This window comes from Pinus tabuliformis, chromosome Q, assembly GCF_031772625.1.
Source record: "Pinus tabuliformis cultivar Carrire ecotype Pingquan chromosome Q, CPIR1, whole genome shotgun sequence".
Taxonomy (NCBI): Eukaryota; Viridiplantae; Streptophyta; class Pinopsida; order Pinales; family Pinaceae; genus Pinus; species Pinus tabuliformis.
In genome coordinates, this window is record NC_142296.1 from 1,234,555,788 (window position 1) to 1,234,582,348 (window position 26,561).

The window sequence follows — 26,561 nt, forward strand, 5'->3', positions numbered from 1 at the left end:
TACTGCAGTCATAGAAAGGATGTTGAACTATTTTATGAGTAATTCTCATTCATTAAAATCTTCAGCCACTAAACAACATCATGAACTACATGTCCATGGCAGGAAGTTCCAAGAAAATTTGGTTTTCTCTACTTAAAATTTAAGATATAGTGTTCCACTTTAGCATAAGCAGGAGAAGTTTCTATTTTTATTGTCTATTTTAAAGTTGAATTGAAAATGCAGATGTTTCATAGTGCTCATTATGCGGGTGAAGAGCTATGTCCTAAGTTTCGTTCTGGAGAAGCGTGGCAAAAGGTTTTTGGCCCAGTCTTCATTTATCTTAATTCTTCATCAAGAGAGGCTCACCCATTCTCCTTGTGGCAAGATGCAAAGTTACAGGTAAAAGTTATGTCATTGTAGAATCTAGAGTGCATGCACATAATTTTAGGCAAGTTATTTATTTTATTTTTGTGTCTTTCCCAAAGTTTATTTGCTAGAGCTACATTAACAATAAATTGCAATGTAGAGAGAACCAAAGGAAGTATAAATGATTGGGAATAAATTTACCTAACTTGTGGGAAACAATGTTAAGATTCAATAATAGCAGGTGTAATGATATTTTATGCAATCTTAGACTCACATGAAATAAACACATTAGAAAAGTAGACTCTTATTGCAATATTGCTCAAGGTGGAAACTTTGGAATATAACATCACAAGTTTCTTTGATGTCTTCCTTATTCCTACCATTACTTATTTATGGAAGAGGTAGTTATCTCATGCACTTTCTTCCGTTGACACATGAAGGAGTGGACAAGAAGAAAGTAATTACTTGTGAGTACTAAAAGAGTATTGGTAATAAGACTGAGTTCTTGAATAGAAGCATTTGAGGGGTATGGTACTTGATCCAATCACTTACATTATTAGCGGAAATAACTGAGTAAAAGGAAAGATTATTAGGCAAGTCATAAATTATTGGGAGAGTAACACAACGTGCTCCCCACCTTCGAAAGATTTGTCCTCAAAGCTTGCAATTCTAGATGATGTTTCATAAACTGTTAACCATCTATAGGTTCTTCCATTTGATGAGATACCTGGTAATAATTCCATGCTTGACATGATGGTGAAGGATTAACTCCTACTTTTGATGTTTAATAAATAAATTATATGATGGTTTGCAATGATAAAGACCAATTCTAGAAGTATATGTCATAATTAGAGATGGAGAGAAATGGGAGATGCCAGGGAAGAATATTTGGTTGAGAGATACATGGTAAGGAGATACTTATGGAGATGGTCGAACTAAATGTCCAATTCTGACATAGTTGTCATGGTCACCTATAGTTATATAAAGGGATCTTTTGTACAATAGAAATATAAATGAGATGATTTAATATAATAGATTTTTCCCTCCGAGGGTTTCTTGACCATATACTCCTAGTGTCCCTTAGTTCATATATGTGTTTATATGTTTTCTGATGTCTATTAAAGCCAACAATTGGTATCAAAGTAGAAGGTTTCAATCTTATCTCTATCAGTGTTTTTAAAACCGGAACCGGTGACCGAACCGGTCCACCTAGCTAACCGGTTTACCGACCGGAACCGGTCTAACCGGGACTGGTTTGGTCTAAACGAACCGGTTTTTAAAAAATACATTAAATAATTAATTTTTAATGAAACAAAACTATTTTTAAGATGTAAAACCATGATTCCAAGCCAATAGAGACAAAATATGCAAAGTTTGCTCATTTATATACCATGCAAAGGTGAATATATCAAAATGGCACCGAGTGCAATACATATCATCGACAAAATAGCAAAATACATAAGAAATGAGGCTCTAAATGGCCTATAAAGTCCAAAAACAATGCTGCAAGCTATGAGGCCATTGGCCTACTACAAGTCTACAGTGTACACATGATCAATCATCAAGTCCATCACCACTACTAGACACAGGATCATCATCAGGAGCTACATAGACATCATCTGGTTCAGAGTCTGAGGATGCCTCAGCACAAGTCAGAGTAAGGTCTGAGTTACCTATGTGTTTGAGACTGAGTCGTGAAAGAAGTTCAAAGCCAGATCTCTGTAATATTGTTGTGTAATCTGAACTCTCCTAAAAGGGCCTAATCTAGGCCTTGTTGCAGATATTTTCTAGCAGAACTTGATCAAGATATTTAAAACATATTGATGACACCTTGTTGATGGACTGACGCCAGCAACCTGTGGAATAAAAGGTTCAATCACAAAGCGAAGATGCATGACAAGAATTTATTATACAGGAAAGAAGTAATGAATTAGTCATGAGAATGCAGACCTACAAAAAGATCATTGAAACAAAGCCAGAAATCAAAGTCCAAAACATATTAAAGAAGGCCCGTCGTGAAGTTTACAAACAGATTTTGAATTGCACTGTCAAGTACCTCATTTCTCTTTGAGATTTATTTTGTGCTTTTTTGAAATACAAATCATTTCATAGTTTGAAGGACTCTAAGATCTCCATGCAAAAGACATTACAATGATGGGTAGCTCAGCATCTCATAACTCACAACCATAAATGAGTCTAACAAAATTATAAGTCTGCAAATGAAAGGTATGCATCATGGCTTGATTTACCCACAGTGACCTTAATCAATATTAAAGATTTTGCTTTGGCATCATTCTTAAAAAATTTCAAGGCTTGGAATAAAAGACATGTATCAAGAGGTTGATTTCACAAGAATATGATCAGTCAGATCATAGAACTGTCAATCTTGTTGAAGATTGGCAGCTTCGGTCAGAATTTCGTTAGCAAATTAATGGAGAAACTTAATATTTATGACTTTGGCCAAGTCAGCCTCGTAGAAGACAAGTTGGCCCCACATTTCTGACCAGCATTGACTATCTTGATTGACTTGTCCATAAACCGGCCGGTTTAGGACAGAACCGGCCGGTTAGCAATAAACCGGCCGGTTTTGACCTAAACCGGCCGGTTTTTACCGGTTAGGTCTATTTTCTGGGCAAATGAGGCTTCTAACCAGGTTTTTTCACCGGTTCTGACCGGTGAGCCTCCCAACCGGCCGGTTAGGCCGGTAACCGGTCAGACCGGTAACCGGTCAGACCGGAACGGTTTTTAAAACTATGATCTCTATAAGGAAAAATGGTGTGATATTGATGAGGCTGGATGAAAATTGTGTGATTATCAACTTTCATTCAGCTTGAATTGATGTTTGTATGACGTTGTATGAATTTGCTGATCTACATGAACTGGATGAGGTGGTTGCAAACAAACCAAAGGAGTGTCTGCGATTGGCCATTCAAGCCATTGAGTTTGGTGCTGAAAATTGCACTACAACTATTTAGGAAAAGCCTGCAACGAAAAATTCACCTTTCTTGTCACAGTGTTATGCCATCGTATTCCAAAGCCATTGTTCTTAGAAAATTATTCAAAAAGCATTGGTGGTTTTGGATTTCTAGCATGTTGAAATTTGTATCTTGGGCAGGTACTTCTACATAGGCCTCGTTATCTAGGCGTGCAAGAAGTCACCCATAGATTTCCTTAGGACACTTTCTTTAGTGTGAGAAATTTTCTTTTGTAACTTAGCCTAAGTTTTTAACTTAGAAAAGCACATAATTATTATGTTGGATAGTTGAGCTAAAGTAAAGCAAGGAAAGGTGAGATAATTACTTTAGTGATTAATATTAGCTCTTGATCTCAAGTGAAGCGAAATCTAATCTTGGCTGTCAATCAATTTGGAGATTAGGGTGAGGAATTTAGCTCAATGTGAAGTTATAAAAGCAAGGCTAAGGCAAGGAGAAGACACACCATACAATGACACAACACTGAGAGAAAGACATCTCGGTGTTAGGGTAGAGGACTTCCACTGAGTGTGCCAGGTCTGAGGAAGGTGCAAGTAGTAAGGGAGTCAGATCCAGATCATTCAAGGAAGATCTGATATATCTAGGGCTTGATCGGGTGGCTAATTGCAGGTTTATTGCTGTATATGAAAATTCCTCAGTTGGGCCATTATCCCATGACTAGAGTCCAAGTACGTTCAGGTTAAGTTATTAATGAAGAACTATTGATTGGGCAAATTCTATGCTTGCGATTTTGATTGGTGTAAATATTTTTCTTCCACTGAATGTTATATTAAGAATCTAGTTGTTCATTTATTTAGTAGATCTGTGATTTTCTAGGTCAATAAACTGCCAGGTGCTAGGTTTGTAGGAAAATTAACATGGTATCAAATCGAGAAACTCTAAAAGCTAATCTTTGAATCATACAAAAGCTAGGTTCACACAAGATCGTCGGGGCCAAGTTTGGTCATGATCGTGTTGTTGAAGAATCTGGGGCAGTTATAGTTAATGAGATTCTTCTTAGCATGATAACTATTTGTGAGGTATTTTATCTTTAGCTTATTAGCATAATCTTTTCTTGATATCAATAGTGTGTGTATTTCTTACTTCATCAAATAGCTACCAAAACAAAGAGACAAAAACACACGATGTTGGCTTTTTGCCAGGGCCAAAACCTCTCCCTCTTGGAGAGGAAAACTCGCACAAAATTCTTCTTATAGAGATTCCAATTGACGAATACCAAGACCATGACCCTTGACCTACTATGCCACTCCAAGACCAAGACATCAACCCTCTTCGTTGTCACTGCTGAGATCATCATTATGCTGCACCATTGAAGCCATTACTACTTTACCACTGAGATCTTCATTCTTGCTGCTCCATGACTGTTCCTTCATCGAGCTTTTCAACATCACAATGAGATCTTTATATACATGAATGAGAGTTGCACTGAGATCACTGTTGTATCATAGTTGCACCACTGATATCTTCATTGGAATACCACCGAGATCATGATTGCATCATGACTGTGTATGCCGAGATAAGATTATGTATGCTGAGACTATGACTGTGTATACTTCTGCACTGTGCTCTTCACCAAGACTATAGCTATGCCCTCCTTGCACCAAGGCCTGTTGCAACTATGCTGAGACTGTATGGTTGTGACCTTTTAACTAGGCCGAAACATCAGGGATATATGCGAATATATCACTGTGATACTCATTCGAAAGCTATAGTAATCATCCTCGAAACAAAATGTTGAACTGTTGCCCTTATCCGGGTGTCTTGTACCACTGTACCTTGTCCCAGATTTTGAGCTGCCTGCACCCATCAGAAATTACAGAGACTTGTCCTAATTTTCTTGTGTTTCTTGTGGTGACCTCAACGGGGTATTTATAGTGGTTCTGTCTCCCTAGATAAGCCGACACGACATAGTGAAAGGATGTGTCTATTATTTGAGCCTACTTGACATTAATATATATATTTGAGGTCGACATAGCTGCTCTTCTTCATCGTTTTGTTGGTTGATGTCTTCAGGAGGATTGTTCTTGTCTTGGAGGGTTTTTCTAGACCTTTATATAGACTTTTATACATTACACATAGGCTCAAGAAGAGCATGACATTGACTCTTTAAACTAAATCCTAAGGCTCTCAATGGGAGCCACTAAATAAATAAACTTCTTGCTCATGAAACCCGTGCAACAAGGAATAAATTCATTTTCTTGTTTTACAAGAATCATAATACAATGTCATGAAGACCAAACCTAGTTACACTTTTTCCAACACTCCCTCTTAACTAGGGAGGTATTCATGATGGTACTTGGTCATTCTCAATTTGAATAATTTCTCATAAGAAGAATCAGATTGGTAACCCATCTGTATAGCGTCATAGTAACTAACATTGTTTCCACAACAAGGCCTTGACTGACAGCTCTATCTCTTATTAGATCATAGCACAATGTTGGCGAGACCAATGATTATAGACATTGTCTCTCAAGGTACATACCCACCCAGGTGTTAACTGAGTATGACCTTCTAGGACTATTCTTATCTTGGGTTCCCAACCCTCAAAGAATATCAGTCCTCTTGCCTACTCTTGTCTTGGATGCTCTACACATCCTCAAAGAGCATTGGAGGCCAGATGATTACCCAATCCTCCATTCTTTCTTCCAAAGTGAAGACAAAAATGTTGTGTCTATCTCTCCCTCTCCACGGGGGAAGATATGCCCAAGTTTCCTCTGATTAGAAACTTGCCCAAGCTCCATTTTAACTAGGAACTTGTCAGAGCTCCCTCTTAGCTAGGACGCTTCTATACATCAACAACTTCTTCTTCGCGGCTCCTTCAACTGCTTTTTCAACTTCTCTCCTTGATGTCATGAAATTCAGTTGAGCTTCTTCCTTGTTGGGCATTAGCCATCGATCACTTTCCTCCTTAGTTTGTCATGTCATTCCTTTATCTTGGAAAGTGGCCGCCTTCATATCTGGAACCTTTGTCATATGGCTACTTCTTCATCATGCTTTTTCTATCCTCCACATGAATGCTAGTTGTACTTGTATTTACAACTCTTGTCTGAGTAGCCCTGCATGAACTTATCCAAATATTTTTCAAGAAATCAAAACATATTAAATCAAGTCATATCTTACGAGATGGCTCTTCATCATGACATCTTCTTGTAGTTATCATCATCCTACATTCATGTTGACACATCTCCCAAGGATATCTATTGTCAAGGGTCTTCATCTTTTCCATCAGAGTCTTCATAACTTTCCGAGAGATTTCCTAGTCAAGTCTCTTTAGTCTTTTGGATGTTGATTGCCTTCATTAGGGTTGCATATCTCACGATCTCTTCCTTCTCCACACATTCCATTCCCAGGTTCTTTTAATCAGAGTTTCTTAATTGTGGTCAACCACCTCATACTTCATATGAGGACATACTATGTTGATTTCATCTAGTGTGTCTTATGCCTTCTTTCAGAGGAGGAGATCCTTTTTCTCTTGATCATGCTTCTCAAGATAGAAGTAATGATCCATGTTACCTGCAACCATGTGACATGACATTATAATATTAAACATAAGCATACATACCTTATTTTACCTTTAGGTCATCTAGGCTTCTTTCAACAGCTTCCTTGATTGAAGTGTCTTCAACCCCTTGATCTGCTTCTTCTCTTATGTCACCATAACATCATCTATGAATTCCACAAGTTGGAGTTCTTGATGAAACACTTTCTTTTCCTCTAGATTAGTGAACCCTTCAATGAGGATTCTATCAGAGTATCTTGAGGATCTTTGTATATCCCCATCTGGCAAATGTTTCCTTTTTGACTTGATGTATGATGAGCCTTGTCTTGGATGACTTCTTCCTTTCCTGCAATGTCCACTGAGATTCTCAAGAGCTATATCCTACATGTTTGTCTGCCATGGATTTTGTCCTTCATGATTCCCATGGTGATGTCACGAGCTCTTGTTTCTAATGCTTCCATGATGCCACGATGCATCTTATTATCATTGTCATATCTTATAACATAAGCTTATGATAGGATCCTTTTGTGAGGGATACTATCCTAATCATAGTAGAGATCTGTTGCTCCCTCTTTCTGTGGCTTCAACTTCCTCCATCTATTTGGTGATATGAGCTTCCAAAATCTTTCCATATCATTGAATCTTAGCTATACTTATTCTATCTTCCTTGAGGAGCAAACTTGCCTTTCCTTTTTGCACATGTTTTAGGCCTTTAACCTTCAATATTTTTGCCATCAACATGTATTTCTCTATTTAGCATAGATACCATAAGTTTTTGAATGAGGTAACTTCCTTATCCCATGGATACTTGTTACCTTTTTAGTGCTTTATTGTTAATTTTAGGCAACAATGGTATGTTCTATGCTTTAGAGTAATTTTACTTCAATTTCTTTATGAGCCCAATATCAATTTCAATTTAGCAATCACATAAACATGTAAGTAAAATGCTGATAGAACATAAACATAAACAATAGAAGACAAGCCAAGACAAGAGGATACAAGATGTGGCACCAGCCAGGGACAAACCCCAATGTGGGGAAACCCTTTATCAAAATCTTCTTTAGTCTTCAATAGTTTAGCAGAGAGAGATAGTACAATTTAGAAATTCTGATAATTTATAACAACAACAAAAGAGCCCTAACCAAAATAATCAATGCTGGTCAACAGGGCAGATTTCTTGCTCAATTCAGCTCGGTCAAACCAGTCAAATTCGACCTCCAACAACAAGTGTAATCGGCACAAAACAGTCCGAAAAATTCCAGTCAAAACTGGTTAACAAAAGTTAACCCTGCAGCCAACCCTAGGACAGTCAACGCTAGTCAAACAGGAGGTCAGATTGCCTCGGTTCTTGTGACCAGATCTATGGCATGCTAGGATAGAATTCCTCCACCCAAAATTGCACCAAAAACATGTCAACGGTTTGGTTAACGCAATCAAACAACCTCTGAAATTTTCGGTAAAATCTGGTCAACGCTTAAACAAAAAAAACCTTCCTTCCCTTCGCATGTGTGGAGAGAAACTTCTGATTTTCGTACCCAATCAAAGTAGAAGAGAGAAGATGAGAGAGTGAAGTGTGTCCAAATGAGGATGAGGCATCATGTATTTGTAGGCTAACGTTGAGGATGAATAGACGTGACTATTGGGTTTATGAGCCTACATGAATTTGCTGGCCGACCTTGACAATTTGTCCATAATCAAAACAAATTCATAACTTCATTTGTACATGTCAAAATCAGATGATCTTTAGATCAATCCGACACCTCTCTCAGAGAGGAATCTAATAAAAATATCAACTGCCAAAAATAAGATGACCCATTTGGAGTTTGGCCCTAGTTTCCAATTTTAACACTCCCTCTCAACTAGGGAGAACTCCACCTGCTAATCCATCTGCCAATTTGTACTATCTCTGCCATCCATGCACTGCTCTGCACTGCTCTGCTGAACTATATGAAGAAGAAGTGATCGAGAATGTATCATACCATTCTCTACTGACCCGAAGTCAGTATCAATCAAAAGAGAGTGTCTCATACCACTCTTACTGAACCGAAGTTAGTTTCCATTGATCCCAGATCAATATCGGACATCTTAGCATAGGGAGTACGGTAGTACATGATGCGTCCATCGGTAGTACTATGGTCCCTATCCTCATTTCCCTACTCATTGGCCAGATGAGAGGTACTTCCCATGACTCCCAGAATGCATGGGTAGGATGTCTCGGCAGGAGAAGGATGAACCACTCATCTTGCTCACATGTCGCCAAGGGGTATCACAGGGGAAGGATGAACCACTCACCCTTTACACAACAAACACTAGGGGAATGCTGAACCACTCATCCTATGGTTGCTCATCGCTCCAAGAAGTACCCCAAGCCCCCCGAAGCTCCCAGAGCTCAATGTCCATCTCATATAGGACCGTCATAAGAGGGTCTCTCCACGACTCCAAGTCATTCTCGGAAGGCCAAGAATTCGACCTTCCCCAGGGGCTTTGTTAGAATATCGACGACCTGCTCATCAATCTCAATGTGATGTAGCCTTATTTCTCCTTGTTGTACCATATCTCGGATAAAGTGGTACCTGATATCTATATGCTTGGAGCGATCATGAAACATGGAATTCTCTGATAATCGTATCCCACTCTGGTTGTCACAGAAGATTTGTTGGGTCCCTATAATACTAGTGATTCCCTCATTACTATTGTAGTTGTATCCCTTATTATATTGTTGTGCCCCTATTGTCCCCATATAGTTATTACTGTGCCCCACATAATCCCTTTATTGTTATTTTTGTGCCTTTATATTATTATTGTTAGGTCGGCTTGGTTATATTGTGATCCCTTAGACTCCTATCTATAGAAAAGAGGTTTTGTCATTTGAATCATCCAAGAATTGTTCATTTTTGTAATGTAAAGGAGGTTGCCCCCTCGAAGAGGCTGAATTCTAAGGTGTTTATCTTTCTTTTCTATCTTTTTGTAAGCTGGTTTCATAACATTTGGTATCAGAGCTTTGGGTTCTAGGGTTTCGCTGTCTCAAATAGGTCATCGTGGAATTTTCGCTATAACTTTTTTCTGCGACATTTCAGATGCCAAAAAAAATACCCATTTGAGAAGAAATTGCGCTGAATTGCGTGTCCAAATTTCAGAGCTTTTCGTGCTATATTTGCGGAGATATGATTTGAGGAGGTTGGTCTATTTGCAGCCTCCTGAATTACATTTCAAACAGGTGATCTTGGGAAAATCATCATAACTTTTGTTTTGAGCATCAGATTGAAATTTCGTTAGAAGTTACAGAAAGAAGACAGATTGAAGTTTCCTGTGAATATTTTTTAGACCCGAAGGTCAAAACAGTGACACGTGGCACTTCATACAAGTTCGCTCTTTTGAAAAGGTATATAATCAGTTCATCTTGGGAGATTGTGCATAACTCTTTCTTGGAGAATCTAAATTCGATCAGACTGGTGTCATTGGAAAGAAGACACAAAGGGCTACTGCAGGTATCAATTTCAGAACTAGAAGATCCGAAATTACAAAGATACATCAGCTTCAATATCGAGTGCCTACAAAGTGAAAAAGGTGTGTATTTTTTAAATATTTGCATAAGCTTGGTTTGAAAAATTAGTTTGAAGGAATTCAAAGGAAATAGTGAAGCATTATTATCGGTAATTGATGCCCCGAAGAAAGAAAATGGAAACACCTAGTAAACAACCTGAAAGCTCTAGCATGACTCATGAAGAAGAGGAAGAAATGCTACATGATATATCAAAATTATGAGACCAAGTGCAACAAATTTCACTCTCACAAAAGCTAACAGAAGCTAAGAGAAATGGCGTGGAATCTAACATAAAGGGCGTGGAAGCTAAGATGAATGGCGTGGAGGCTAAGATGAATGGTGTGGAAACTAAGATGGACGACATGGAAGCTAAGATGGACGACATCGAAGCTAAGATGGATGGTATGAAAACATTGTTACTAGAAAGCCTTCCTAATTGAAAAAAGGTAGGAGAGGAAACTCATAATGAGAACAAAAGGAATGTTAATCATGATTTGAAGAATGACAACATGGAAGATTTGAAGAAAGACTTTAAGGGATTGAAGGAAGGTTTGACGAAGTTGCTACAAGAAAGGCTTCTTAATGGTGAAAATGTTGTAGAGGAAACTCATGATGAGAAAAAAATAAATTTTAATCATGATTTCATAGACTCTAACATTGGAACAAAGACCCACCATGTTCCAAAGATCGATATGAGGAAGTTTGATGGCAAAGACCCTGTAACATGGATACTATAGATGGAGCAATTTTTCGATCTCCATAATGTGCAAACCACGCAAAAGGTACGCATTGCAACTTTATACTTGGAACCAAACCACTTTGTATGGTATTAGTGGCTTTGCTCTCGTAAACAAATTGTGACTTGGGCAATTTTTACGGAAGAAATGACAGCGCATTATGAGGATACGAAAAACAACACCTTTTTTAGCCAATTGATAAACCTCAAACAAAAGGGTTCAATGAGGGAGCACATTGAGGACTTCCAAAAATTGAATATAAGGGTAAAAAATATTCCAAAGGAGCATAGGATTGATATGTTCATAGGGACTTTAAAGGATAACATTCAACATGAGGTTCACCTTTGGGAACCTGACTCATTGGAGAAGGCATTCAGGTTGGAAAGAAAAATGGAAAGCAAAATTATGGCAACAAGGAAGCCTACCACTCACAACTATAAGGATGGAAGTGTTGTTTCCCCCAACCATCCACAACCTACAAGGTTGACACCCCAACAATTGGAAGAAAAAAAAGCAAAAGGGCTTTGTTATAGTTGTGATAGCAAATACACTAAAGGTCATAAGTGTGCTGAGAAGAAATTAGTTTACATAGATTGTGAAAAGGAGGAAGAAAAGGAAAAAGAAGCACCAAAAGAAGAGGATATACACTAGGTACAAACCCTAGAGAAAGAAGAAATGAATCCAACCATATCTTGTAATGCATTGGCTGGAATTACCACTCCTCAAACTATCAAGATAGAAGGACATATCAAGAAGGAAAAGGTAATAGTGTTGATTGATTCAGGAAGTACCCATAATTTTGTTCATTGTAAGATAGCCAAGGAATTGAATTGCTTCTTATATCCAGCACCAGAGTGTCAAGTGATGGTTGCAAGTGGAGGAACCATAAATTGCTCTGGAAAGTGCCATAATATCAAGCTATCCATGGGAGAATATGTATTGAATAGCTCAATGCTTTCCATTCCAATGGGAGGTGTTGATGTTGTACTAGGAGTCCAATGGCTACAATCCTTGGGTACAATAGCTTTTAATTTTCAAGAACGTTCATGAAATTTTCTGCGGATGGAAAGGAAGTTGAATTAAGGGGTATTACATGGAAACCGGGAAAGATAATCAGCTCTAACGGTATGACAAAGCTCCTAAAAAAGGAACAACGAGGTGTAATTGCAAAATTATTTTCACTAGATGTTTCCACATCGAAATCACCTATTTCTCCATATCTCCAAAATGTCTTGGACAATCATTCCAAGGTATTTGAGACTCCCAAAGGTCTCCCACCTATTCGTGATCAAGATCATGCTATTCATTTGATTCCAGGATGTGTTCCTCCAAACATCAGGCTGTACAGATATCCTTATGCCCAAAAGAGTGAAATTGAACTTATGGTTGCAGAAATGCTAGAGGCTAGTATAATTCAACCTACTCAAAGTTCTTTCTCTGCTCTAGTAGTATTGGTGCACAAGAAGGATGGATCATGGCGCATGTGTCCGGATTATAGGGAGCTCAACAAGCTCACTATTAAAGATAAATTTCCCATTCCTGTCATTGATGAATTATTGGATGAATTGCATGGATCAATTTACTTCACCAAGTTGGATCTTCGTTCAGGATATCATCAAATCAGAATGAAGATTGAAGACATTCCGAAAACATCATTTAGAACTCACGAGGGTCATTATGAATTTTTGGTCATGCCTTTTGGCCTCACCAATGCACCTTCTACATTTCAAGGTTTGATGAATTCCATTTTCAAACCCTTCCTTAGAAAATTTGTGTTAGTATTTTTTGATGATATACTAATCTACAGCAAGTCTTGGAAGGATCATGTTGAATATGTTGACAGGGTGCTACAACTATTGGAGGAGAAACAATGATATGCAAAAAGCTCCAAATGTTCCTTTGGAATACAAGAGGTGAAATATTTGGGTCATATTGTATCTCATGAAGGTGTTAAGGTAGACCCTAGCAAAATTAAAGCCATTGAGGAATGGAAGATCTCCACATCCATAAAGCATCTGCGAGGATTTCTCAGGTTGACAGGGTGTTATCGTAAGTTTGTTAAGAATTATGGGAGAATAGCAGCACCTCTAACAACATTATTGAAGAAAGATGCATTTTCATGGACTCCGGAAGCAACAAAGGGCTTCGAACATCTTAAAGAGGCAATGTGCCAAGCACTGGTCTTAGCTACATTGGACTTCACAAAAACCTTTATTGTGGAATGTGATGCTTCAGGAAATGGAATTGGTGCTGTTTTAATGCAAGATGAAAGACCCATTACTTTCGAAAGTCGTCCAATCAAGGGAAAGTATTTACACAAAGCTATTTATGAGAAGAAAATGTTGGCAATACTACATGCACTTAAGAAATGGCGACCCTACCTAATGGGAAGACACTTCAAGGTAAAAACGGATCATGATATCCTTAAATAATTTCTAGAACAAAGATTATCCTCTGAAGAGCAACAAAAATGGGTCACAAAGATGTTGGGTTATGACTTTGAAATCATCTACAAAAAAGGGAAGCAAAATGTTGTGGCAGATGCACTCTCAAGAAAGGATGAGGATGTGGAAGCATTGTTGTGCGCCATTTCTATTATCCAACCAGATTGGATAAACGAAGCAAGGGAGGAATGGAAGAATGATGAAGAAGTGTGGGCACTTATTCGAAAGTTACAACAAGATTCCAGTACATATGATACATTTAGCTGGAAAAATGATTCGTTATGGTACAAAGATCGTTTATAACTTTATACCTTTGTAAGAATTCCCAACTCAAACAAAAGATTCTTATGGAATTGCACACTTCTCCCTTAGGAGGGCACTCAAGATTTTTAAAAACTTACCACAGGGTTAAGAAGGAATTTTTTTGGGTTGGCCTTAAATCGGATATTCAAAAGTTTGTGGCGGAATGTTTGGTTTGCCAACAAAATAAAGTTGAAACAATTAAGACCCCAGGTCTAATACAACCTTTATCCATTCCAAGCCAACGTTGGGAGGAGGTTTCAATGGAATTTAGCATAGGTTTACCCAAGTCTGAAGGAAAGAGTGTCATCATGGTGGTAGTTGACAGACTTACCAAGTATGCACATTTTTGTGCATTATCACATCCATTTAAAGGTAGTACAGTTGCTACTGCATTTATGGAAAGTTGAAACAATTCAAAAGCTATATGGAAGCCCAAAGATTATTGTAAGTGACAAAGATCCCATTTTCACTAGAAATTTTTGGACAAAATTATTTTCTTGTCTTGGTACTCAGTTAGCTCATAGCTCATCTTATCATCCTCAATCTGATGGGCAAACTGAGATAGTAAACAAATGTTTGGAAGGATATCTTCTTTGCTTTGAATTTGATAAACAGACACAATGAGTCAAATGGTTGCCTTTCGCTGAATGGTGGTATAACACTTCTTTCCATATTGCAGCAAAAATGACCCTATTTATGGCACTTTATGGATGTCAGCCACCATCCATCACATCATATTTAAAAGAAAATTCTAAGGTTCAAGCAGTGGAACATCACATCGAGCATCAACAACGAGTTCTCCAACTCTTAAAGGATAACCTCGTGTTGGCGCAGAATAAAATGAAACAACAAGCAGATCAATATCGCAACGAAAGAAGTTTTGATGTAGGTGACTGGGTATTCCTATGGCTACAACCATATAAACAAATGTCCCTCAAGCAAGCTAAGAAGGATAATAAATTATCACCAAAGTATTATCGTCCGTACAAGGTGTTGCAAAAGATTGGTACTATGGCATACAAATTGGATCTTCCTGCAGCTTCTCGAGTACACCCAGTTTTCCATGTTTCATGTTTAAAGAAGGTTATAGGCGACAAGCTTCCAATTCAAACAATATTTCCAAAACTTGACGAGGAAGGAAAAATTATATTGGAACCGGAAGCAGTTATAGAAACAAGAACTCGACAACTACGAAATCGATCAATTTCGGAGTATCTCATCAAGTGGAAGAACTTATCCACTGAAGATTCCACATGGGAGGATGAGAATTTTATACAGAAGCATCCAGAATTACTCAAGCGTTAAGGACAACACTTTTTTAAAGGAGAGGGGCATGTTGGGTCCCTATAATACTAGTGATTTCCCCATTACTATTGTAGTTGTATCCCTTATTAATATTGTTGTGCCCCTATTGTCTCGTTATTGTTATTACTGTGCCCCACATAATCCCTCTATTGTTATTTTTGTGCCTTTATATTATTATTGTTAGGTCGGCTTGGTTATATTGTGATCCCTTGGACTCCTATATATAGAAAGGAGGTTTTGTCATTTGAATCATCCAAGAATTGATCATTTGTGTAATGTAAAGGAGGTTTCCCCCTCGAAGAGGCTGAATTCTAAGGCGTTTATCTTTCTTTTCTATCTTTTTGTGAGCTGGTTTCATAACAAGATCATGGTGGTATCCATCACATGTCCAAATATCTCACTGAAGATTTTCCTCAACCAGACAGCTTCACAGGAGGTCATACTAGCGGCTATGTATTCGGCCTCGGTGGTGCTCAAGGCAACCGATTTCTGCTTCCTGCTCATCCAGCATATCGAAGTAGAACCCAAAGAAAAACATCATCCAGAAGTGCTCTTGCGATCCACCAATCTGCCAGCACAATCAACATCAAAATAACCATACAACCTTATATTTCCGGCAGTGTATCTTAGTCCATGAGTGATTGTGCCCCGAAGATGTCTCAAAAGATTCTTGGCGGCAATCCAATGTATATGATGAGGCTCAACCATATATTGGATCAATGTGTTAATTGGAAAACATATGTCCGGATGGGAGTTCACTAAGAACATTAGTGCTCCTATGAGTTGACGATACTCAGAAGCATTTCCCAATTCAGGTCCAGCAGCACTGCCACATAACTTCTTAAAGTTAAGTTCCATTGGAGTAGTCACAGGCTTGCAGTCCACCATTCCAAATCTTTCCAATATCTTCGCAACATATTTTCCTTGAGAGAGGAAAATTTCACTTGTCTTTTGCTAGACCTCCAACCCTAGGAAATAGTCCATCAATCCTAGGTCCATCTCAAATTCAGAAGCCAACTCCCTCTTACATTTGTGAATGAGAGGGTCTGCACCTGTCAGAAAGAGGTCGTCCACATAAAGTACCAGAATGAGAGGTTTATCATTTTCAACCTTAAAGTAAAGGTTCGGATCGACTTCATTTCTAGTGAATCCCAGCTTCATTAGATAGCTATCGATCCTCTCATACCAAACCCGGGGTGCTTGCTTCAATCCATAGAGAGCTTTCTTCAACATGCATACATGAGATTCCTGATCATGAACTTCAAACCCCTCGGGTTGTTCCACATAGACTTCCTCTTTGATTGAACCATGCAAGAAGGCGGTCTTGACATCCATCTGATGTAGGTTCCATCCTTGTGAGGCAGCAAGGGTTATGATCGAGTGGATGGTGGTGTATCGGGCAACAGGTGCATATATCATCGTAATCTACACCTTCCTTTTGAGAGAAGCCTCGTGCAACAAAGCAAGCCTTGAACTTTTCTCCACTTCCATCAACTCCATGCTTGATTTTGTAGAGCCACTTAGAAGTGACAATTGATTTGTCCTGGGGTCTAGGGACCACATCCCAGACATCATTCTTCATATATGACTCGTATTCTTCATTCATAGCATCCTTCCATACTTGTTGCTTCACGACTTCTTCAAATGATGAAGGCTCATTTTGAATGATAGTCCTCATGGCAGTCAAATATCCCTGGTACCTGTTCGGCTTCTTGCTTTCACTGAAAGTTCCCCTTCGTGCAATGTGCCTCTCCACATCTTCGAGAGTCTCCATAAGCCATGAGGGTCTCTTCTTGGAGGAGGAAGGCTCATGAGGGAGTGGATCAATAGGATCCATAGTTTCATCAACATTAGGCATCGTTTCGTCCGTTTTTTCACCCTGATTTCCTGTGTCATCTTCTTTGTCCTTCCTTAGGATAGGAAGGTTGTTGATCTCCCTGAGGGCCATATCTTCGTCGAAGGTGTCATCATGACTTATCTCAACTTCCTTTTGACCAACCACATAAATTCTATATCCCTTAGAATTTTCCTTTCTTCCCAGATGCACCCAATTTGCTTCTTTTCTCTTTCGGCACATGAAAATATATGGGGCTTCCAAAAATTCTAAAATGTGAGACATCGGGTTTCTTACCAGTGAACATTTTTTCGGGAGTCTTGGAGTCCAATGCTTGATGAGGTCGTCGGTTTTGAACATACACGGTGGTATTTGCAACTTCACCCGATAGAAACTTCGGAAGGCCTTGATCATGAAGCATGGCATAGACAACTTCTACAATAGAGCGATTCTTCCTTTCAGCCACACCATTCTACTTGGGAGTGTATGGTGTTGTAGTCTCCCTCTTAATGCCAACTTCTCTGCAATAATCTTGGAATTCATTGGATTCATACTCGTTCCCATTATCAGTCCTCAATATCTTGATTTTCTTCTCGGATTGGTTTTCGATCAAGGCTTTGAAATGTCGGAACCTGGTGAACACTTCATCCTTCTTCTTCAAGAAGTAGATCCAGGTCTTGCGAGAATGATCATCCACAAAGGTGAGATAATATGAGTATCCTCCTAAGGAGTTTATGGGCATCATACCAAATATGTCGGAGTGGATCAATTGCAATATGTCTGTGGTCTTTCTATTACTTGAGGGGAATGGCCCCCTTGTAAGTTTTCCTTCAGCACATCCCAGACATACACCTTCATGCTCTACTTTGAACTCGGGCATACTTGTCACTATTTGTCTCACATCAGGTAGGGCGTTATAATGAAGATGGGCGAACCTCTGGTGCCATAGTTCAGATTGTAGAGATGTGTCGCAAGACATGGCTTCCAATGGACTCCCTCCAACTTGATACAAACTGTCAACCTTGAACCCAAGAGTAAAAGCATCCTTGAAATTTCTTTTCCAAACATGTACCTTTCCATCGATAAAAGCCACCTTGAATTATTTATCTTCCATTGCTGAAATGGACACCAGGTTCTTCTTGAGATCGGGTACATATAATACTTCTTGCAAATGAATAGTGTTACCTTGATTCAATTAAAGGGTAACATTCCCTACTTCTTCACGGGATACCAGGTTCTTCTTGAGATTGGGTACATATAATACTTCTTGCAAATGAATAGTGTTACCTTGATTCAATTGAAGGGTAACATTCCCTACTCCTTCACGGGATAGGCGGCATCGTCTCCAAGGATGATCTCCAAGTTTGTCTCCTTTTTTACCAGATTATAGAGGGCTTCCTTGTATCCGGTGAAGTGCCTTGAGGCACCACTATCAATCAGCCAATTTCTCAAAGTGTCTGGAGGAGAGGCAATGGAGAGGGCTGATATAAGATAGTACTCTTTTTGCTTATTGTTAACAACATTGGATTCATCGTACCTGGAGTTTCTTGATTTCTTGGAGTGTCGACCATTTCCTTGATGTCCCGCATTCCTTTTTCCTTTTCCATTGGACCTGCCATTCCTTTGATTGTTGTTGTTGTTGTTGAAGTTGCCCCTAGAGTTGTTATGATAGTCATCATCTCGAGGTGTATCCCTTTTATTAGGACACTCTCTTGCACAGTGACCAAACTTATTGCAAACAAAGCACCTGCACTTCCTTCCTCCCTTAGATCGAGGCTTTCCATGGAAATGACCTTTCGACCCTGCATGATTCCTCCTTTTGGCATGAGCGGAGAATGCAGTGAGGTTGCTTCTATTAGAAGGCATTTCTTGCTCCACCATTCTTGTTTCTTCTTGAATGCATCTCGACATCAATTCTTCAAACCCTGGAATTCGATCATTGTTGAGTATAGTGGTTTTAAATACATACCACTCAGGTCGGAGTCCTCCAAGGGTGGTGAGAATAAGTTCCCTGTCAGGAATGACTTCTCCAATCGAGAGTAGATCATTCTTGATCTCAGTAATCCTCAAGAAATAGGATTGAATTACCTCATCCTTGCCCTTCTTAATATCCTTCAACTTATTCTTCAGAAAGGGAATTTGATTAGCATTACTAACCTTGAACATGCCGACCAACTTGTTGTATATCTCCTTGGAGGTCTTCAATTCAGAGATATAGGCCACCAAATGCTTGTCAACGGAATCCATGATAATCTTCTTCGCTTTGACTTCAGCCTTATTGTACTTGGTCTTTGCAGCAGTGGGTGCATTTAAAGGAGGCTTAGGGATTTTACCCTGCACATAATCCATCACTTCCTTCTCTTCCAAGGTCAAATCAAGGGACATCTTCCATCCATGATAGCCAAATTTATCATGGAGGTTGGTCTTTAGCGGGAAAGTAGGATGAGGAACCCATTGAGTCTTTTGTCCTTGTCCAACTGTCTTTGGTGATTTCGCTTTCACTCTTGCTTGGGCTTTGTCTTCACCTCAACTTTGATACCATGTTAATTTTAGGCAACAATGGTGTGTTCTATGCTTTAGTGCAATTTTACTTCAATTTATTTATGAGCCCAATATCAATTTCAGTTTAGCTATCACATAAACATGTAAGTAAATCGTTGATAGAACATAAACATAAATAGTAGAAGACAAGCCAAGACAAGAGGACACAAGATGTGGCACCCGCCGGGACAAACCCCAATGTGGGGAAACCCTTGATCAAATCTTCTTTTAGTCTTCAATAGTTCAACAGAGAGAGATAATACAATTTACAAATTTTGATAATTTATAACAACAACAAAAGAGCCCTAAACAGAAAAGTCAACACTGGTCAAAGGGTAGATTTCTTCCTCAATTCAACTCGGTCACCCAATCAACTTTGGCCTCCAACATCAAGTCTAATAATCCAAAACAGTTTGAGAAAGTCTAGTCGAAACTGGTCAACAAAAGTCAACCCTGCGGCCAGCCCTAGTACAGTGAACATTGGTCAAACAGGAGGTTAGATTGCCTCGGTTCTTGTGCCCAGATATGCGGCCTGCTAAGACAAAATTCCTCCACCCAAAATCGCACCAAAAACAGGTCAACGCTTGGTCAAGGTAGTCAAAATAGCCTCTGAAATTTTCCGTCAAATACGGTCAACGCTGAAACAGAAAAACCCTTCCTTCCCTTCTCACGTGTGGAGAGCAACTTCAGATTTTCGTACCCAATTAATGTAGAAGAGAGAAGATGAGAGAGTGAAGTGTGTCCAAATGAGGATGAGGCATCATGTATTTATAGGCTAACATTGAGGATCAATAGATGTGACTATTGGGCTTCTGAGCCTACATGAGTTTGCTCGCTGACCTTGATAATTTGTCCATAGTCAAAATAAATTCGTAACTTCATTTGTACATGTCAGAATTGGATGATCTTTAGATCAATCCTACACCTCTCTGAGAGAGGAATCTAATAAAAATATCAGCTGTCATAAATAAGATGACCCATGTGGAGTTTGGCCCTAGTTGCCAATTTTAACAATTATAGATCAATGATGGTTATCTTCCTTCCTAGATCTTGTATATTAGAACTTATTAAGATATCCTACATCTTTTGATACCTTTTACTTTCATGTGACCTTCTTCATTGCATCTTAAGAGAAAGAGTTTATCATCTACATCACTTTGATGTCTCCAATATTGCTATGTGAGGGAATCTTTCATAAATATCCCTTTCTATAAATTTAGAGGAGACCTTTTGATATGTTTAGCGACTTCAACTAATTATAGGACTATGTATATCCTTCTTCTCCATTCAAGGAATTTTGATGTCCCATCAACCTATAGATGTCCTTGCAATTCATGAAGTCATTTAACCAAATTTATAAATTGAAAAGATACTTACTTGTCATGTGAAGATGAAATCTTCACCTTGATTGCTTTGATGATGGTTGAAGAAGATATACTAGTTCTTCTTCTTGGATGACCTTCTTTTGAATGAGAGTCTTTCCTCAATAGAAGAGGTTGCTCCTTTTGATGAGGATGATTTGTTGCTTCCTCGGATGATCTTCTTCTAGGGCAAGGAGATGATCCTTGCTTGATTTTATATCCATGAAGATGATAATGCCTTCTTGCCTTCAATAAGCTTTGCCTTCTTTTATAGTATAGATGAGGACTGCTTCTAAGATTTCAACTTGTTCCAAGATGATGTGATCCTTGTTTTTAAGCTCCTTTGAGTTACCTTGATTTGTATACCACTTGATGAGGGTCTTGGTGGCCTTCTGATGATGGCCGTGGAGACAAATGTTCTTGCTGTTGTAGACTGCTATGTTGATTTGGGGTAGCATCGGATGTGCTATAGCCATGAAAATTGGTGGAGAGGCTAAAGCACATGAGATCTCCAAGACCCAGAAATGGTTTGGGCAGATTCTAACCGACTTGGGAGATATTAAAATAATTAATATTTTTAATGGAGTTCCTAAGTCTAAACTTAGGAAAAATAAAATATTAATGTAAAACTGGGTTAGAAGGATCCAAAAGTCATGGATCAAGCCAAATCTAATCTTAGCTGTTGATCAGAGATTTAATCTCAGCCGTTAATGGACCAACGAGAAAAGTATAAGAGGAGGCTTGAGGGTCAGTTGGAGAACACACTGAGAGAGATCAAGAACTCGATTTTCTGGGGTAGGGTTTGCCGAGGAAATTGAGTGAGTGATCAGAGTTGCAGCTGGGGGGCAATGAATACATAGCAGAGAGGCAGAGTTAGTACCAAGAGGATCAGCGCAGATCCGGAAGAGGGACGTAGAGCTAGCTAGAGGCCACACAGAGGTAGCCAGGAGCTGCGCAGAGCCAAAGAGGGCCAGCGTGTGAGACGCAGAGGGTCCAGGGGCTGGCGCAGAGGCTCCAAAAGATGACGCAGAGCCTAAAGAGGCTGATGTTGGGCCAGAGAGGCTGATGCAGGGCCTAGAGGCAGCGCTGGGAGCATTTCATGGGATAGACTGAGAGCTAGAGAGTCGGATAGGGTGACACAATCTCTATTAGAGTGACGCAGAGCAATAGAAGCTGCATTGTTACTGTGGGATCGTTCATCTGGTGTTTTAGTCGGAATTTCTGTCTCCCACTGAGAGGTACTACTGCCGAGGGCATTCTCTATTGGGTGAGCCATTTTTGGCACCCAAGTTGTATTCTGAAACTGCATAATAATAAAACCCTCTGAATAGCTACGCGGATTTCCCTGCATTGGGTTTTGTTAGGGACATTAGTCCAAAAACAACGGTGTCAATTGTGTGCTTGTTTACTTTCAGTTGATGATCTGTATGTTTTGATACTGTACTTGTATTTATTTTCAGTATTTACATGGTAAATAACTTATTAAGTAATTGAACAAGTAAGAAGAAATAAATCAGATAGTACAGGAAGAATTTCTAACGGGTTAAACTTATAAATTCCAACATGGTATCAAAGCGTGGTTGCAGATCACAGGATAACTGAAGGCATCAGCCGAGCAGAGCAGTAGTAGTAGAAAACAACTGTCCCGAGTGACAAAAGTTGTTCCTAGCAGAAAGTAGCAAGGAAGGGGTGACGCAGAGTGCTTGCGTCATCAGTTCGAGCCAGGAGGAGGATCAACGCAGTGGCAGAGAGGAGCAGACTTGACCTACGCAGTGCCCGATCATCTTTCTCAGCCAGGAAGGATTGACGCTGTGGCTAGGAGGTGTAGATGTTATTGGTGTCGGGATTGTGCAGAGCCTAGAGGCTTAGTCCTTCAAGTTGCTTTGGGTATAGGAGGCTGCAGATAACTTGCGGAGTGAAGCTGGTGGGGTACTGTGGTCAGAACAGTACCTAACAGGGCAAGAACAAGGAGGAGGGATTTCCAGAAAGGAAATCGAGACTCAGAGGGAGTCGAACAGAGGATTTCCAAGAGGGAAGTAAAGAGACTCAGAGGAGTTGGAAGAAGAGCAGCAAGATGGTAGTGAATGGGCTGAGAGATTAGGATAGACTGGACGGAGCTTCCAACTTCATAGTCTGGACTCTGGAAGGCCAGGATCTTGTCCATTCTAGACAGGTATCACATCAAGCACTTCGCCTTGAAAACGATAAAGATCCCAGTCGACCCAGCTGAAAATGAGAAGTACGAGGAGGTAATGGCCAGGGCAAAGTGCATCATCCTTGATGGGGTCAAGGATCATGTGGTGCCACATATTGTTGAGAAGGACACGACAAATGAGATGTGGGAAGCCCTGAAGAAATTGTACCAGCACACTTCCATGCAGAGGAAGATGTTACTTGAAAATCAACTGCGGTCATACCAGATGCAGAAGGGAGAGCAGATAGATGTCTTCCTCGGTGGATTGAAGGAGATCCGTGATCAGCTAACTTCCATAGGGGCCACGCCGGATCAGGAACTGATGGTGAGGACCGCATTGAACGCAGTCTCAGAGGATTGGGAGGTATTTGTCCAGAGCATACTGGGTAGGTCGAGCCTTCCAGATTGGGAGGAACTGTGGGCGACTCTTTGTCAAGAAGAGATCAGACGGGTGACCAAGGCGGGAGGTAGCGGAAAAGGGGTTAGAAATAAGGAGGAAGAAGAAGATGCGGCTCTCGCATCTGCGGGAAAGCAGGAAAAGAGGAAGAAGAAGGACCTCTCCAAGGTCAAGTGCTTTCATTGTGGGGAACTGGGTCACTATGCGAGCCAATGCCCTAGGAAGAAGAGCAAGGGAGAGGCTTCTGAGACCAAGGCAGCGTTAGAGAGAGCGAAGAAAGAAGTGGAGACTGATGACGATTGTGCCACGAGTGCTCATGTGCCACTTAAGAAGAAGTGGGGAGACATCGAGCTGTAGTCAGGAGGACTACAGGCGATGAGGGGTAGGATCCTTGAGGTACCCAACCTCTTGGATTATACCTTGCTACAGGAGCCCCGAAGAGGAGTAGCAGGACTGGCAGATGTCAGTAGAGAGTTGAGACGGATGCGAATGAAGCGACAATGAGTGCTACAGTGCAGGAGTGTCGGAACAATGCAGAGGCTAGCAGGATGCAACAATGCGAGAAGCACGAGAGTATTGCACTAGTGCAGGATGGCATGAAGAGGTGTGCAACGGTGCGAGATGCATGAAGTTGTTGCAGCAGCACAGAGGTCAGTAGAGGGAGCACTTGCTAGCAGCAGAGGGAGCTTCAACATCGGGAGAGTCTCTAGCCTGACAGGGATGTCAGAGTTGGGTGGATCAATTACTTCCTTCTCAATAACTAGGTTGCAGTGCAGCAGTTAGCAGTGGCAATGCTATGGGTAGCACGATGCAGCGTGAGGAGAAGGGGATGCAGTGCAGATGCAACAATGGCAGTGGCAGGGCCATGGGCAGTAGCACGGATGCAGAGGGAGCTGCCGTACAGATGCAGCAGTGGCAGTGGCAGGGTCATGGGCAGCAGTACATGATGTAGCAGTGCAGAGGATGTTGGGCAGGGAGGCTTAGCATCAACACAGGGACCGATGCTGGATGATCACTAAGAGGGAGTGTTGATTTGGGGTAGCATCAGATGTGCTCTAGCCATGAAAATTGGTGGAGAGGCTAAAGCACATGAGATCTCCAAGACCCAAAAATGGTTTGGGCAGATTCTAACCAGTTTGGGAGATATTAAAATAATTAATATTTTTAATGGAGTTCCTAAGTCTAAACTTAGGAAAAATAAAATATTAATGGGTATTAATATAAAACTGGGTTAGAAGGGTCCAAAAGTCATGGATCAAGCCAAATCTAATCTAAGTGGTTGATTAGAGATTTAATCTCGGCCGTTGATGGACCTACGAGAAAAGTAAAAGAGGAGGCTTGAGGGTCAGTTGGAGAACACACCGAGAGAGATCAAGAACTCGATTTTCTGGGGTAGGGATTGCTGAGGAAATTGAGTGAGTGATCAGAGTTGCAATTGAGGGGCATTTCACGGGACAGACTGAGAGCTGGAGAGCAGAAGCTGCATTGTTGCTGTGGGATCGTTCATCCGGTGTTTTAGCTAGAATATCTGTCTCCCACTGAGAGGTACTACTGCCAAGGGCATTATTTGTTGGGTGAGCCATTTCTGGCACCCAGGTTGTATTTTGAAACTGCATAATAATAAAACCCTCTGAATAGCTGCAATGGTTTTCCCGCATTGGGTTTTTCCGGGGACATTAGTCCAAAAACAACGGTGTCACTTGTGTGCTTGTTTAATTTCAGTTGATGATCTGTATGTGTTGACACTGTACTTGTATTTATTTTCAGTATTTACATGGTAAATAACTTGTTAAGTAATTAAAAAAGTAGGAAGAAATAAATAAGATAGTACAACAAGAATTTCTAACGGGTTAAACTTAGAAATTCCAACATGCTGTTGTAGACTAATTTTTCAATCTTGACAAAGCTCTTCAACTTTGCTTTGATGCCCTTCTTGAAGCTTGATCCTTGAATGTCTTTGAGACTTGATCTTTGAATGTTTTTGAGACTTGATTCTTGAATGTCTCTTTGCTGCCCTTCCTTTGACTTCAGAACCTGTCTTTGATACCATACTGAAGAATCTGGGGCAATTATAGTTAATGAGATTCTTCTTAGCATGATTACTATTTGTGAGGTATTTTATCTTTATCTTATTAGCACAATCTTTTCTTGAAATCATTAGTGTGTGTATTTCTTACTTCACCAAATAGCTACCAAAACAAAAATACAAGAACACATGATGTTGGCTTTCTACCAGGTTCAAAACCTCTCCCTCTTGCAGAGGAAAACCCACACAAAATTCTTCTTATAGAGATCCAATTGACGAATACTAAGACCATGACCGTTGACCTTCTATGCCACTCCAAGACCAAGACATCAACCGTCTTCGTTGTCACTACTGAGATCATCATTATGTTTCACCATTGAAGCCATTACTACTTTACCACCAAGATCTTCATTCTTGCTACTCCATGACTGTTCCTTCATCGAACTTTTCAACATCACACTGAGATCTTTATATACATGAATTAGAGTTGCACTGAGATCACTGTTGTATCATAGTTGCACCACTGATATCGTCATTGGAATACCACCGAGATCATGATTGCATCATGACTGTGTATGTCGAGATAATATTGTGTATACTTCTGCACTGTGCTCTTCACCAAGACTATAGCTATGCCCTCCTTGCACCGAGGTCTGCTACAACTATGCTAAGACTGTATGGTTGTGACCTTCTAACTAGGCCGAGACATTAGGGATATATGTGAAGATATCATTGTGATACTCATTTGAAAGCTATAGTAATCCTCCTCCATACGAAATGCTGAACTGTTGCCCTTATTCGAGCGTCCTATACCACTATACCTTGTCTGAGATTCTGAGCTGCTTGCACCCATCTGAAATTGCAGAGACTTGTCCAAATTTTTCTATGTTTCCTGTGGTGATCTCAACAGGGTATTTATAGTGGTTCTGTCTCCCTAAATAAGTCGACATGACACAGTGAAAGGATGTGTCTATTATTTGAGCCTACTTGACATTAATATATATTTTGAGGCCAACATCGCTGCTCTTCTTCATCTTT

General features: G+C 40.0%; 1 protein-coding gene across 2 annotated transcripts in view; it reads left to right on the forward strand.

Annotated features, from left to right (window-relative positions):
* Nucleotides 1–26,561, forward strand: part of LOC149224278 (putative rhamnogalacturonate lyase B) — a 441,880-nt gene that overhangs the window by 143,119 nt on the left and 272,200 nt on the right. For both annotated transcript variants that reach the window (XM_089386060.1, XM_089386061.1), the window contains one exon: nucleotides 223–378. In XM_089386060.1, coding sequence (XP_089242186.1) covers nucleotides 223–378 — 156 coding nt within the window. The remainder of the gene's footprint in view (nucleotides 1–222; nucleotides 379–26,561) is intronic.